At 37.0% G+C, this 16985-nt stretch overlaps 1 protein-coding gene across 4 annotated transcripts in view; it reads right to left on the bottom strand.

Moving 5' to 3' along the window:
* The window catches only part of LOC134745926 (putative polypeptide N-acetylgalactosaminyltransferase 9), a 326047-nt gene that overhangs the window by 11472 nt on the left and 297590 nt on the right, over window positions 1–16985 (bottom strand). For 3 of the 4 annotated variants that reach the window (XM_063680044.1, XM_063680045.1, XM_063680043.1), the window contains exons 4-5: window positions 3193–3770; window positions 833–883 (exon numbers count right to left, since the gene is read on the bottom strand). In XM_063680044.1, the coding sequence (XP_063536114.1) occupies window positions 833–883; window positions 3193–3424 (283 nt within the window). In that variant the 5' untranslated portion in view covers window positions 3425–3770. The remainder of the gene's footprint in view (window positions 1–832; window positions 884–3192; window positions 3771–16985) is intronic. The other variant, XM_063680046.1, reaches the window with a different exon arrangement.

The raw sequence follows: 16985 nt of genomic DNA on the forward strand, positions 1-16985 counted from the left end.
GAGGGGCACGTCAAATGTATGGCTATTTGTAACGTACAAATAGCCATGTTAGATAAATGTCAGTCCATACAATGGGTATGACCATTGGGCGAGGTTTCTCTTAAAGGCGACTCCGGTTGTTAAATTCTCTAAGTGACCGTGGCATTTAATACATAATTATGTACAGTCAAGGAATGTGACATATGTACTCTTTCGTATGTAGTCACTGTGATTATCAATGTTAAAGTCACTGGGATATCATATTATTGTATATGTATAGATATTTATATATGTATTTATTTTTAATATTTTTTAGTATGATCTTTAATATGTATGTATTAATCTAACTATTTATGTATGTATATTGTTATATATTTATCTGTGCTGATTTTATTTAAAAAAAAATCTCCTACTCTTGTTATCCGTTTATTTTTCTACCCATTTATTTCTTCCATACGGTAAATTCTACTACCTGAAGGTTGTCTGTAAGAGATCGCTTTTTAGCGATAAGACCGCCTGTTGTTGCTTAGTTCGCTATGTTAATTATAATGTATCTAAATTTGTTTTAATTATGCACAATAAAGAATATATTATTATTATTGTCACTGTTACAAGGTACGAAATGGTACAGTAATCAAATCTCTTGACCGTCCATAGGATAATATCGTCAGGTTCATAGCCATAGTGAACCGTATTAGTACCCTATTAAGGTTGATTTATGTTTAATATTTTTTTAGTAATAAGTGAGTTTTGGTTTACACCTGATGATATGTGAATCGAAGTCTCACTACAGTTTATAGAACTAAACTATTATTAAAATTGCGTATTAGTAATAAAGCACCATAAACATTACCTTCCTTACTTTTAGGAGCAATCCGATCCATCCAATTGATCCGTTTCTTTGCTGTGATAACAAATCAGGCAAAACGTAAAAGTAAAAGCAACTGTTAACAAACATGCAGCAACATTAGACACAACTAACACGTTCAAAGTCAGTAGTTCAATGGGGAACTTGCATTTGTTTCAATGTAGAGAAATGCTTCTTTTTCTCGAATACAAGCTGTTCTTTAAATATAGCAAGATTAGAAATGAGAAACAGTCAAGCACTACAAAATCCTTAAAAGCTAAATCTATTAACACTGCATAAGATGTGACTTCATAGTTCACACTTTAATCATCCACAGTGTGTCATAATGAATACATTTCTGGCTTCACTTGAAAACTAACGTTTAAGTAAAATTGTAATGATAAATTTTCTTTTAACAAATTAAACACTAGACTTATATTGACCGGGAACCGACGCGCAAGAATGAGGGTAGACAGAGCGCTGTCTACACAACTTTGACACCCACCCGCTATCTTCAGTCACCCGTGAACATGATGCATGTAACTGCGTCGAAATATCGGGAGCTCACAAATAATACAAAAGGTAATCACGGTCTATATCCCAGTCAATATAAGTCTAGTGAAACTAACCGTGAATCATTCAAAACTCACAAATTAAACAGTAAACAACTAAACACATATAAACGCAATTAAGCGTTTACCCACACCCCACACCGATGTGTAGGATAAATATGTAAGTCAAACTGAACCAGTTTTAGTACGGAATAAGCCGCGAAATACTAATACCCACAGAAAACATCGACTTCAGATCGCTTGATTGTGTGAAAAAGAAACAGCCAATTCAAAGGCGATACAAAAATGAGGCAAATATTTTGAATGCAAGTTCCCCACTCCAAAGTCAGTACTAGTAAGATTGATATTCATGCAATTCATAGACTCTATCTCGATTAGCATTTCAATTGTGTGGATCTTAGAACAATCGAGGTGTTCTTTCAAAAGGTCTTATTTCTCTATGGAAACCATACAAACATAAGGCCTTTTGAAGACACTCCTCAATCGTCGCGGACGAAAGTCTCAAGGAAAGGAAATTCTAGCTTCAAATTATCATAACCATTTCCTGTGCATGACTTACAAACGATGCGATCGTATGAGGGAATTATGCAAATTAAGTGTTTTACTGTCTTTATGTGTTTCTAAAAGGTGCTTTAATTGCCATTTTCACTTAAGAGCAGCAACGGTTAAAAATGTATATTATAATTTTTAAGTGTTCTTTATTAGCCTTTGCGATTCTGCATTAAACTCATCAAGTAGATAGTGCTAATCGATATAATCACAAACACTTAACACTTTAAACATTATTCATGTACAACATTAAAAAAAACGCACAAATAACCAAAACCATGAAAGTACAATTAATTACAATCTTTATCATACACCTGGGAGTTTTCTAAAATAAATATTCCTAAACATGATTATTTCAAATCTGGACATTCTTGGGCTCATTCTACTCAGAATCGACAGCATTCTCCATCCTGCCTTTAAAAAAAGATGTCCCAAAATGTCCATTCCATTACGTCACGTTTTAGTGTTTTTTTTTTTCATTCGTGACGTAGTGGAATGTACAATTTTTATAGAAAACTTTGGGACATTTTTTGTCATCAGGATTAAATATGCTATAGTGATTCTGAGTTGAAAGAACTCAAAAACACCAGGATCTGTGAGAATCAGGTTTTTAATATTTATTTTAGATATCGCCCACCTACCAACACCACACCAGGTCATGCCTAAGTGAGCAATATTCTAAAAAAATTATTAAAAAAAAAAAAAACAAATTAATCATTCACATCAATAGGCTGAAGTCGCAGTGTACCTATGTCACAAGAGGCAAAGGATTTTGAAGCTTTTTTACAGTATTTAAGTTTGATATTCGAATGGCAACGGTCGCGTGTAATTGCGACTTCATCCAGGAGCCCGATTAAGATTTCACGACTTGTTGTGGTTTTGAACTGGTTCTGACACGACCTTGACGATCGTCTTCTTCTTCCGCACGAACGCATTTCACTTCATTTCGTATGTATTCAAGGTTGTATCAAAATTGTAACAAGTTTTTAAATCTGAATCTGGCACCAGTTAGCGTCACTTGCACCATCCCACAAACCCGGCCTTACCCGGTTAAACCTGGAGTTACCACAGTTACCAGTACAATTTAACACTGGGTTAACGGTACGGATTAACCCCGGGTTAGTGGGATGGTGCAAGTGGCCCATAGTGTCAATCGTACTTTGATAGCTGAATGTGAATACTAATATGAAGAAAATAATGAACTAAACCTTTTCAGAAAGAACGAAAAGTATTGATGAAACTCACCATCAGACAGATTATTTCCATAATTATCGCTTTTCTTCTTCACAGACGTAGATTTCGCCATCTTGTATGGTTTCGCTTCCGCATCCTCGTATTCTATCGGCGGTGCAACTAAGGAATTCCTACTACCATTGGTAGTCAGCAGTGCTACCATGAACCATAACGCCGTTAATACTAGCACTGCCTTTAATATCCATGTGCGTCTTCTTAAAAACAACATACTAAAGATCTTCATCTTTATTCTCTCAAGCTTCTTTATCTTCTCTAAATTTTATACATTTCAATATTTCGAGTCTTATAGAACTTAAATTGTAAACTTTGAGCAATTCTTTACTATCTAGAGTAATCACAAATGGTGACTAGCATGAAAGGAATCAGATATGTAAGCTTTTAGCGTTCCAAGATATGCTTTATAGATATGACAGTTTGCATCAAGTTTTAATGTTCCCTTCACATGACTATGGTTTCATGTTCGTCTAAAAACTCTTTTTCTTTCAGAAACCACTCGGTTCGCCTTCTTGTTTCATATGTAATGTGTCCATGATAATTTGTTTTCTTCCATATTGAGGTCTCCTCACAATCTGAAAATAAAAGAAAGTAATTCATTTACAATCCAACTACATATATTTTATAGCATGTACCACTATCACGGTTAGAATGTAACTTAATTAATCAATAAAGTATAATAATTACTTAAGAAACAAAACAGTTATAGTCCTATAAAAATTATAATTATAGTGAAATCTTGTATAAATCGACCTAACTCCACAATAGGCTTCATGAAACTTGTATTGTAAATACTAAACAAATAACGACACACAATATTTATTAGACAGTTGGGCACAGGTAGGGCGTATGACATACTTATATGAAAGGGTTCCATTACGTTAGATAGATTATACATACATGTATACGAACTTATATATTGGTTTATTTATTCCAAAACTCCAACAAATAATTATTACTATATAGAACCGGCACAGAGAACCCTGATTTTGCGCCGTTTGCGCTGCCGTTTTGGCATCAAACCATAGAAGCGGAGCGTGAATCTCGCGACCTAAACGCGTAAGCGCCATGAATTTTACGGCGCTTACGACGTTTCGGTCGCGTGGCACAGGTTGTGATTACGACAATTTCATTGTTTGGTATGTCGTCTATAGTATTAATAACTCAATGCAATTAATAAGTATATAATAAACATACCTACTCGTTTTTGACACGTCAAACTCATTCAAGCTAAACCTATTTCAATTTCACACATCCGTTACTATTAAAAAACAAAACAAGTTAACCTTTAACACACTCATTATTTATATTATTAATATCCCCCGTTTTAAAAAGCCCGAGCAAAACAGAACACGGCAATAATGAACCCTTGACATTCGCGAGCTGACATATTGCCGGCGATTTTTCCTCGAATTCCTGCCAGGAAGGTAAATGGTACTGGGTCGGAAGGGAGTTCGGCTGTTCATACAGCTTAGTAAACGTTGATATCTATTGTTGTCGAAAAATAAAAAGTTTTGATACCAAGCTTTTATAGCTAAGAGCTTTTATCGTCGACTCATCTTTTCTTTTAACAGGGGGCGTAAAGCCACGAAATTAGAGGGGACAAAAGATATGACGCGCCGCGCGAAAATTTATTTATATAATTATTAAAACTTAAAATAATTGTAAATGCTGACAAATTACACCGATAATTAACGTGACTCGTGAATTCCGGGCTTCATTGTATCAAGTTTAGAAACAAATTAAAAGTGGAAAAAAATCACTGTCTTGGGTGGGACTTGAAATATGGTGGAAATATTCGCTGTATTGGATAAGGTCTTGTTAGCCAGTGGCGTAACTAGGGGGGGGGGGGGCAGAAGGGGCGTGCCCCGGGCGCCATCCAAGGGGGGGGCGCCAAAATGTCGTCAGGGGGCGCAAATCCTCTAGCTATGCCCCTGTTGTTAGCTCAGATGAAAGAGCACCGGGCTAGCGATTCGGTGGTCGTGGATTCAAGTCCCACCCAAGGCAGTATTCTTTCCAGTTTAATCTTGTTTCTAAGCTTAATAGCATCGTTCGCAGATATTTCTGCTTCATACAAAATTAATTCATTGTATCACTACGTAAACAAATTACTCGTAAAGTTACAGAGATCATTCGATCACAATTACTGTCAATTACCACACAAGGCGGACTCCAATAATCGACTAATATAGATTAGACAATGTTCTTCCAATGTTCCAAGGGTTAATCCATTAATTATGTCACACGAATTTCGAGGTTTTTTGACCCCTCCCTCTCGTCACCCTTGGTCATATTTGGCAAACCCCTCCCCCCATGGTGTGACGTCACATTTTTTCAATAAAATCGGCAAATCGAATTTAGGTATTATAAAAAGAAAAATTACTAGCCTAATTTAGTGTCCCACTGCTGGGCAAAGGCCTCCCCTCGTTTCCTCCACTCGACTCGGTTAATATTTTATCAAAATATTTTAGACAAGAAATATTAGTAATTTTATAACCCAAAACTGATTAGGAAAGAAAATTAATTGAATAAAAACGATTATCGTTCCAAAAACTTGGTATTTAACTGTAAGTACAGCGAATAAAATAATTTAAATAAGTTAGTGACGTCACAAAGTTTGTGACTCCCCCTCCCCCTTGTCACAACATGTCACATTTTCTTGACACAAATGAATTCCACGGCAAATCAGGGGATGTCGGGTCCGTGGGTAAAAGTTTAAGGTCCGCTTGGATTCCAAGGTAACTTTTCATTTCAAAGTGGACCTTATTACCCACGGTAATTTTAATCCAACTCCCGTCCATCTGGGAATAACAATACAGATACCCCCACCCCCACCACAGGGTCCACCGCTGACGAATGGCGCCCCACATTATCGGCTCTAGGGCCCGGGCTATTTTTCAGCCGAACACATTACAATTTGTACGGCAAATGACCGACTTTTACGAGCATAGATTACCATCCGTAGACCGCGTTACGGATGTTACGTCACAATATAGACGTTGCGAGAAGCCGCAGGCGAGTTTCGTTACAGTGATCAAACAATTGAACTGATAATACCTACGAAGACCGCTAGCTTACAAAGGTGCTATTTTACTTATAAAATGCTACTGTTACTACTTTACGAACCGCAATAAGTTGCATCCTCTGCCATTTCATTACATTTGCTGCATGATCCATGTGCGCAGGAATAGGTAAGTAGGCGGATTTTCTTTAAACTGGTTTTTGAGAAAATCTGCTTATTTATTTATTTTAGAAACTAGAATTTTATAATTGTACTATATAATTAGCTAGTCAGTAAATAATTATGTATATACTAACATTAGCCTTAAGATGAAACTGTCACCAACACAAATTGATCCAAGTTGGTCCTTAATAAATGAATTTATTTATTTTATTATTTATTACCCGATCATGGAAGGTATGTATCATGGAAGGTGTGTAGGGTTTGAGGATATGTTCTTATGTTTGTGTTCTGTGTTCCTCGCTAATCTCAAATCTGAACTGATTTAGGTGAATGATCTGCTTATCAATTCGTTTTTATGATGATGGTGACATGGGCTACTTTTTACCAGACTTTGAAAGAGGAAAAGGTTTGGTTACGAGCAAACCGTAGTCGGGTAATTTTTTTACCGTGTTGCTTATATACAGTCACCCATTTATTCATAAACGCGCTACAAGCCTCAATAAGCTTATTATCATTTGTCTTAATTTGTCATTTGGACTTATACATATGTAAAAAGGGATCATCGATGGCGCTTACGCCATTATTAACGATGCTCTGATATAAATACAATGCCGCGCGACGCTGTGCGGCGTAAGCGCCATCGACAATACTTATACGGTCCCTTTTTATAGAAAATGCCCCATATTATAATAACTGCTCTTATGAGTGATGACCACGAGTCCTTGCGCCATCTTTCAGGTAACGTAAGTGATCTATGTTTACGAGTCAGTCCCGCCGCAGACTTTTGTGCTTTTTGAGTTTTTTTTATTTTTATCGCCGCCCATCTCATTAGGGAGGATGGTAGACTGTTTAATTTATGGAGCGTTTTGTTCGATTCATGCAACAGCTTTTATTTGTTAATGTTAGTAAGTGAAGCGAACTGTTATTATTTTATAATTAATGAAATATGGAAAAATACAGCTCGAGCGAGATTTCAATTCGTGACCTTCTCAAACACTAGTGAAGAGAGTTCGCCGGGTTTTTTTTTAAGTTTTTTTAAGAGGGGGGCCAACGCAAATTTGTAGTATGATTTAGATTTAGTTTTATTTGATTTCACACACACACACACACACACACACACACACACACACACACAAAATGCATGCAAGTTTTTGAATAGCCTTAGCCTTCCCGCTATAATATTGTTTGTACCTAAATTAGATATTATACAAAAGAGTTATGTTGTCAATACTTTTTATGTTATAAGTTAAGTCTAATTGTTCTTTCTAATTCTAACTGATTATATAATACGGGCAACCACTGGGGTTGCAACACAGTGTAAACTAACGCAGTCTCCAGGGCTCCAACTTCATATCTACCATGTATGTTTTGAACAATAAAGATTTTTTATTTTTTTTATTATAATCTGATCGGCGATTGGCCCTAGTCACACCTGATGGAAAGTGAAGACAGGGCCTAAGATGGAGCTCACCGGTTCAGTAACAGCCTAGTCACTCTTTTTTTTCTTTTTTTTTTCTTGTATTTATTTATTATTATTGTTTATTATTTATTTCATAATATTAAATTACAGTATAAATTATTGTAAGCAAATCTTTACGAATTTACATTATGATCGTAAAAATATACAAATGTCAATACAGATAAAAATCATCATCAAAAATATCAAGATATACAGGCGTGAGAGTCATATCTTCCATCTCAAGTTTCGAGCGGCGCGCCATATTTTTTGATTCTTTCTAATATCTTGGCTTTAACAAATTGATATGTAATTACGTGCCAAAAAAGCAACGGAACTGATACGAATCAGCGATGATTCCATCTGCTGACCTCATGACTCGATTGTTATTTATAATGACCTTGACGGTTATGCTTCGACTGATGGATTGATTACTATATTTAGTTAATATTAAGTTAGAAGGAATATGTAGTTTTTATTCAACTACTTATGTCGGTAATGACAGAATATTTAGTTCTTATACTGTGGTCCCCACTAGACGGGACATTTACCACATTTACCACTTACATGGCATGGCTAAAAATAAGTGCATTTTCATTGCCAGGAAGGTTTTGGGATTATACTGACCAACTTTTACTATGGGACCAACCACGAAATCGCGAAAATTCCCAAAACCTCCCTGGCAACGGGAATGCACTTATTTTTTAGGCACCGTGTATATTAGCGCAACCAATGTAATTATTAAGGCCATCGAAATGCAGCCAAATTATGGAATTCTAATTTTTTTAATACGTTGATACTAATACGAGTTTTAAATTGTTGACCTTGAAAGCATTGACTATTTGTTTTCAAGTATTTGAAACCTTAGCGGGGTTAGGACAAAGGGGTACAGCTCGTGGTTTTCCTTTGATTATAATACCTGTCCTGTTTTTTTAAATTAAAATATATTTTTTTTTATATGAATCAAACGGTCATACATAAAATATTGTTACAGTATCTTCTCTTAGTGTAACAAATTTTTCTTTTTTATTTGCTTACCTGTCGGAATAAACGTGATAGGAACTGTAGATTTGAAAATTGAAATCTGAAACAACGAAAATGTGACAATTAAAATATTATTCTGCGCGACTGAACAAGTATGTATTATACAATCCTTACATATAAAATTCAGCCCTGCTTATCGCACTTGCATGAATAACATCGTTAAAAGATAAACAATTCGTAATTTTCGAGACTTATAAAGCTAATTTACACAAAAAATAATAATTAATAATGGATATATAAATAGAAAATGGTTTAATCATTGCATAAGGTAATACATCATGTATCTACACAATATTTATACAAGTACGACTAGTCAGGAATTTTTAAACTATTAAGATTTTGCATATCATAAGTCTTACTTAATTAGGTCACTTGAGCACGATACACTGTAAATTTTTATTGTTCTTTGACTACTAATTCATAGAATATTGTCTTCGGTTACCGCGATAGTTACTCATGAAATAAAACTATGAAAACGGATTATATCGCGTATATTGAATTTATAATACATCCTGACGTTTCGAACTCTTTACAGCGTTCGTGGTCAACGGGTGACTGAGGAAAAATTACAAAATGCAAAAATACCCACATACTAAAATAATGAACAATCATAGACTACAAACTTTAAGGCTGGTCATGCAAAATCGGTTCATAAGGCTAGTTATACACTATAATTATTTTTCAAGTAAAGATATATATATATACGCGATAAAAATAAACTATGCCGGCTCCAACCCTACACCACGGACCCGAGAAGATTTAATTCCCTCCTAAATTGTAAGAAGGGTATCCCAATATGGGTATCCCAATAATTTGTTGCCGGTCCCATATTGGGATACCCTTCTTACAATTTAGGAGGGAATTAAATCTTCTCGGGTCCGTGGTGTAGGGTTGGAGCCGGCATAGTTTATTTTTTTTGCATTTTGCATATCATAAGTCTTACTTAATTAGGTCACTTGAGCACGATACACTGTAAATTTTTATTGTTCTTTGACTACTAATTCATAGAATATTGTCTTCGGTTACCGCGATAGTTACTCATGAAATAAAACTATGAAAACGGATTATATCGCGTATATTGAATTTATAATACATCCTGACGTTTCGAACTCTTTACAGCGTTCGTGGTCAACGGGTGACTGAGGAAAAATTACAAAATGCAAAAATACCCACATACTAAAATAATGAACAATCATAGACTACAAACTTTAAGGCTGGTTGTACATGCAAAATCGGTTCATAAGGCTAGTTATACACTATAATTATTTTTCAAGTAAAGATATATATATATACGCGATAAAAATAAACTATGCCGGCTCCAACCCTACACCACGGACCCGAGAAGATTTAATTCCCTCCTAAATTGTAAGAAGGGTATCCCAATAAGGGTATCCCAATAATTTGTTGCCGGTCCCATATTGGGATACCCTTCTTACAATTTAGGAGGGAATTAAATCTTCTCGGGTCCGTGGTGTAGGGTTGGAGCCGGCATAGTTTATTTTTATCGCGTATATATATATATCTTTACTTGAAAAATAATTATAGTGTATAACTAGCCTTATGAACCGATTTTGCATGTACAACCAGCCTTAAAGTTTGTAGTCTATGATTGTTCATTATTTTAGTATGTGGGTATTTTTGCATTTTGTAATTTTTCCTCAGTCACCCGTTGACCACGAACGCTGTAAAGAGTTCGAAACGTCGGGATGTATTATAAATTCAATATACGCGATATAATCCGTTTTCATAGTTTTATTTTACTAATTCATAGATTAGGTTCACTTTAATACGTCGAAAAAGGTATATTAATATTAAGGAATCTATAGGTTTTGTTTAACCTATATAATAATATGCTTTGTTATATCGTAGTTTACTTTACACGTCGACTTCCGCTTTTCGACTTCAAAGTCAGCTTTGAACCCGAATTTACCACATTATGCATTAACCCCACGGGAGGCGCTCACTCAAATTTATTACATGGAAGCCAATTCCGTATTAAGAATCGGATAGGACCATATCTTTCATATTCACCTTAAGATCTACCGTAGGTGTATTTATTACGCTTCTTTGGATGGCTTAATACAGTGACTTTTCTCCACTTTTGCTTTATTTCTAAGCATTGTATCATCTTTTTGTTGCATCTTTTTAAATGACTTTTTTGCCTAAGACGGTAATCTGTTAAACAAAAGCCTTTGTTCCTTTTGTGCTTTCGGTCGCCCATTGTGTACCATTGTCTCTGACAATGGCACGCGCCGTAGCACTCGCTCAGACTCAATGGTACACAATGGGCGAACGCTCGCTCAAAAGGAACAAAGGCTTTTGGTTAACAGATTACCGTCTTAGACGAAAAAGGTCATTTGAAAAGATGCAGACTATAATATCACTTGAAAACTATTCTGCTTTATACAAAATTAATTTAATCGTCGAAAAGGCGTCACTCGTGCACCATCGCGAGCAAGATGCTTTATAAGAGGACACCCGGTAACACCAATCAGCGGTACAAGCTGCACGCTGACTCAAGGTCGTATCAAAATAAGACGAAAACCATACCAAATAGTTAAAACAGCAACCTACAACAACAGCGCAAGACCGCCAACCGGTCTCTCATCGCGCGCCCAACACGCTGCGCGGCGAGCGACAGTACGCGGCGCTATTACCTTGAACCACAGGGCGGACACGCTATACCTACATCAAAAACCACTTGCGTTTCTATGTGTGAACGGCACGTCTGTAGACGCGTCATGCGTCATAGTGTGAGTAGGTAAGTTGCTTAAAAATAGTACTGAGCGGCCAACAAACGGCCGTCAATCTGGTGTCGCGGGGCGAGGTAATTCGAGTCGGGGCGGGGCGGTGCGTGGCAGTTCTTTATGTTAATACTATTACTTATTATGTGCTTGAACGCTACTCATGTACCGGTAGTGTTTGAAAATTAAGATCTAGACTCCCTAAACATGTCACGCATACGTGTTAAACCGTATAATTAGCGTAATGTTAGTATGACTCACGACAGTTAAATTCGATTATGTTAAATCAGCTTCAGAATCGGCCTCATGGGCTCTCAGATAGTGCGATTTGCCGTCCTACGTTATTTACGCGATATTTGAAACCGTTGAGATGCCTATCAAATATTTATTGCCTTTGTGTATCGGTTTTCGGGTTATCCTCTTGGACTGATTACACTTTTACGTGTTGAAAGGATTGTTTTGTAATTTGGTTTATTGTGTTGTAAAATAAGTGACTGGAAATTGAAGCTATGTCTGCAAAGGGCAGAAGGGAATTCCTTTCTGACTGTGTCTGAGCGAAGTACGTATACAAATACGAGAGTTCTTGCAATATGACGGTCTTCCCAATTAACAATGGTATATTGTGTCACTCTTACCCACATTGCCCTTATGCTCCGTCTAATATACGTGATCTGTGCTGTACATCTCTCTGAAAGACGACTTTATTACGACGATATAGACGTCGTGACGCATTTTTCATGCTCTTCGTTAATCCTCGTCATACCTACGGTCTTTATAAGAAGGAACCGTTAATCACCAGTTTTTTGGCGGTTTCACGCACAAAGTAAGACTAATTCGCTCATTAACGCCAGGAAGACTGTGGTCCCGATAAAAAATCTCCTTTGTTATAACAAATTTAACCTTCCGTTCTTTCAAACTTAATGTAAGGTCATAACAACTGTATCCATACTTAATATTATAAATGCGAAAGTGTGTCTGTCTGTCTGTTACCTCTTCACGTTTAAACCGCTGAACCGATTGTTGGAATTTGGTATAGAGATAGTTTGAGTCCCGAAGAAGGACAAAGGGTAGTTTTTATCCCAGAAGTCATCCTTAAAGGGTGTGAAAAGGGGGGATGGAAGTTTGTATAAGGAATCGATTAAAAGCAGATTGGATAAAATATAAGCTACCCAAATACTAACTCCACGCAGACGAAGTCGCGGGCAAAAGCTAGTACAGATATAAAAGCATGTTCCGACATAATGTGCATTGGAGTAACTTCGAAAGCGGTTGTGAAAATGGCAAATATCTACTATAATCCGTTTTCTTTAAGATTACAAATTTGTCTAACCTCAAAAGTAGTGGTAATTAACTTTTTCTTCCAAAAATGCTAGGATTCAAATGATATCTAATATTGCGGTACAATATTAATAGACTAATCAAATGGAAATTATGTAGTAATTGTTTACGTAATGATCACCAATCGTACCAATGCCGCCTCGTTGGCGCTGGTAGCCGCATCTGTAAAAGAAGGCATAATACTTTGCTTCACAAAGCAAACAACTTACCTAGCGGTTCTCAACCGCATCAAATCCAACCATCATCATCATCATCACGTCGGGGTCACCATAAATTGTAGGATAATTCGGTGCTCTTCAATGAAGTAGACGGTTTGAAGTATATACAGTATAATCAGCTTCTACAATGAGTATATTATATTAGCCACTGGGCGTCGGCTCATCGTCCTGTTTACCGGGACTCCAAATAAGTAAAAAAAAAAACTGTAATACCTAGGTTAAGATGTACTAACTCTAATATTATAAGTCTGTATATAACTAACAATCTATGGGAATTTTATTTATTTTATTATATCACAGAATTTGGTGTATGTAATATTACCTGTCCATCTACGGCACGATCAAGCGCTGCCGAGTACTTAAATATTACCTACACCAAATTCTGTTATATAAAGATAAGATAAAAAGATAAAAAAAAGTTTATTACCGTAACTAGAAATCTTACATTCCTTAAACCTTAATTAAGTAATAAAAATACGAAGAAGTTGGACATCTTAAACATAGTAGGTAGGTACATTCATTCAAATTTCATACCGTTATTGGCAATGGGTACCAGTCTCAGCCTGTGCCAGATATATATACTCATTGTGGAAGCTGATTATACTGTATATACTTCAAACCGTCTACTACCATAGATTTAATACACAGATTTAATTTTTTGAGGAAAAAGTTACCACTAGTTTTGAGGTTAAGTATATAAAATTTCTAATATGAAAATAAAAAACGGGATATACCCTGGAAGCACTTATAGCAACAGTACGCACGATGCCTTGGTAATTATTTCTATCGAGCAAATTTTAACCTATTAAGGTTTTGGTCGGAGTTTGCTCGTGCAAATATACTTACTCTATTTTCCGTGTGAACTTTTTCATGGCATTGATCCTTAACTAAAATGAGTTAGTCAAATAAAAACTACTATCCGAATTTCAATCGTGACAGTGGCTGGTCGGTGCCGCCTAGTTGGAAAACGGTTTTGGGTACTGCGTCGGTGGTCAGTGTGGAACGGCCTTTAGCAAGTGACTCAGTGAGTGTTGTGTGCGATCCAACATTTGACAAACGCAATACGGAGGGTAGAGCTATCCTCGCAACGGTGACGTCGCCGGCACCGCCGACGCCGTCTGTCGTGAGCGGCCGGGCGAGTCGGGCTTTGGCCCGCAGTACACGCCGCGCCCTCGACCAGTGAAGACGTGTCGTGTCTCCGTGAAGACGGTCCTCGTAAATTGGACTGAAACATGTCGAGCTATTCGACTTAATAATACGTGAGTGACCCGGTTTAAAATAATCTAATATGAAAAACTACTATGTTGCTTTATCCCCATTCACAGGTTTAACAGTGTTAAGCTAGCTTAGCGGACTGAAGGATCGCAACGACCAGAGATATGCGAGATTGCGTAACGAGGGATGTGTTTGTTCAGAAATGTTTTTGGCAAAAATTTCATTTTTGGTACAAGCTTTTATCGCTGACTGTACTTTTCTTTCCATGGGCAACTAATACTCATCGAGCCAATTCTAAAAACCCGAAACACAATTAAGTTGCGTTGTTTTATCACAGAGTACCTATGGCCAACGCCTGTCTCCAGCATCAGACCAGCTCGATGGTACCATAATATTGCATTGTCACCCGATTTACATATGTATGCAAATTTTCAGCTTTATCGGAAATCGGGAAGTGGGTCAAATTTAACTTGCAAGATTTGACCCTTACAAACATGTTACATACACATTACATACATAAGCTTACATAGGTACATTGCAAGTTAAATAAAGGCTTGTAAAAATAGAATCACTTCATTTGCTTTTCTCATTCAGCGTGCAGTGATTCTATTGGTTCTGAAAAACACATCCCTCGCTACGCATCCTTGCACAACTCTGGTGGAAACGCAGCCTAAATGTTGCGTTGAATGACAAAAGATAGCCATGCAGACCACCAGGGTATCAATAAATTCCCAGCGTCATTGTGGTAAAAGGTCCTGCCGCACAAAATAGATCAAAAAAACCGGCCAAGTGCGAGTCGGACTCGCCCACCGAGGGTTCCGTACTTTTTAGTATTTGTTGTTGTAGCGGCAACAGAAATACATCATCTGTGAAAATTTCAAGTATATAGCTATCACGGTTCATGGATACAGCCTGGTGACAGACGGACAGCGGAGTCTTAGTAATAGGGTCCCGTTTTTACCCTTTGGGTACGGAACCCTAAAAACTAGTCAATATTTGATGGCCATCCAGCTATTGGATTCTAGCCTGGAAAGCTCTAAAACATTCATGAGCGTTTTGATATTCAGCTCGGCAAAAAACCGCACGAAAGGAACGCACGATGGAAATCTGGGGGCACGGCCGTGCCCCCGCCAAGACGAGACAAAGGGCAAAAGGCAGTGCATATCTTTTCTCGGCACGTTTCGCCGTACTTTCGAACCCTCGTAGCTTCGTCTTGGACAATGCTAGAGAGTTGTAATTTTTTGTATATCATGTACTCAGTAGACTTATCAAAAACACCAAGTTTTATTAAGCTACCTATTATACTTAAAATTTTATAGTACCTTAATTTTCACTGTCCGAAACACATGAAATTCGCGTCATAGAAAATACAGACTACTTCCTGAAGTCTTAGAAGGCTGAAATTTGGCATGTAGGGATGGGTCTGTATGCAGACACATATGGTGACCAGAAATCTGTAACTTTCGCCCTGCAACCCCTTAAAATGGGGGTACCTAAAAATACCTCTAAACCTGAAAACATTGGTTCCTGAAGTCCTAGAATCGTGAAATTTTGTGTGGTAGCAGTGATCGGAATGCTAATACAAAAACAACAATAAAAAAGAACAAAAAGTTTTCGAAGTACAGATTTGAACCAGGTTCACGTGAACCAGCCAAATAGCGCCCTCTATATTGGCACTGTTTCTTGTCGTAAACTTTTCAAAACCATTCTTCAAACACAAGCGCTGGTGGCCTAGCGGTAAGAGCGTGTGACTTTCAATCCGGAGGTCGCGGGTTCAAACCCCGGCCCGGCTTAATGTTAACAGAAGGCTGGTTGGAAAAAGTGATCGTATCTACATACATGTAGAAGCTTATATAGCTAAGTGCAGTGCCACACTATGACACTACGGATTGGTAATGAACTATTACATATAATGACATAGCTAAACTAAGCTTAGAGTACATCTGCAAGTACACAAGTGTTTCGGTAGATGTCACCTTCATTAGTTTAATTATTATATCATAGAATTAAATAACTCTTTATTTACATACAAGATAAAGACAGTGGTACTACGTAAACGAAATTAATAACTAACTATCTAAAATAGGCCCTTGAGGCATTGTACCAAGGATGCTGGTGGCATTTCCTCGCTGTATCGCAATGCTGATACGTTGTGCGAGGAAGCCGCCAACTCATCTATCTAGATTAGGTAAGTAGGTAGTTGCAAATATATATATAACTCCGTAATAGATGGATACAGTCCAAGGAAAAAACGGTGCCTCGAAAATCACGAAAATTTGATTCTCGATCAGATGACGCCACTACCTTTGGCCTACTCTCGTATAGAGGGCGTTGACAGTTTCGTTTATTATTTAACTATTTTAACGCATATCAGTGAAAGAAATGGGTCAAAATCATACAATAATAATTAATGCAAGTAAAAAAAAAACATTTATCCATATTTAAATACATTTTATCGTACTTTTATAAATCTACATTTTTAGTTTTAAAGTGTGTCGATAGATGGCAGTGAATTTACTGTGTTTACAAAATTTAACTTCTTACTTCGGCCAAACCGTCCGCCATGAAGATACTTGGAGACGTTGCGGGTA

This window comes from Cydia strobilella, chromosome 12 (assembly GCF_947568885.1).
Source record: "Cydia strobilella chromosome 12, ilCydStro3.1, whole genome shotgun sequence".
Classification (NCBI taxonomy): Eukaryota; Metazoa; Arthropoda; class Insecta; order Lepidoptera; family Tortricidae; genus Cydia; species Cydia strobilella.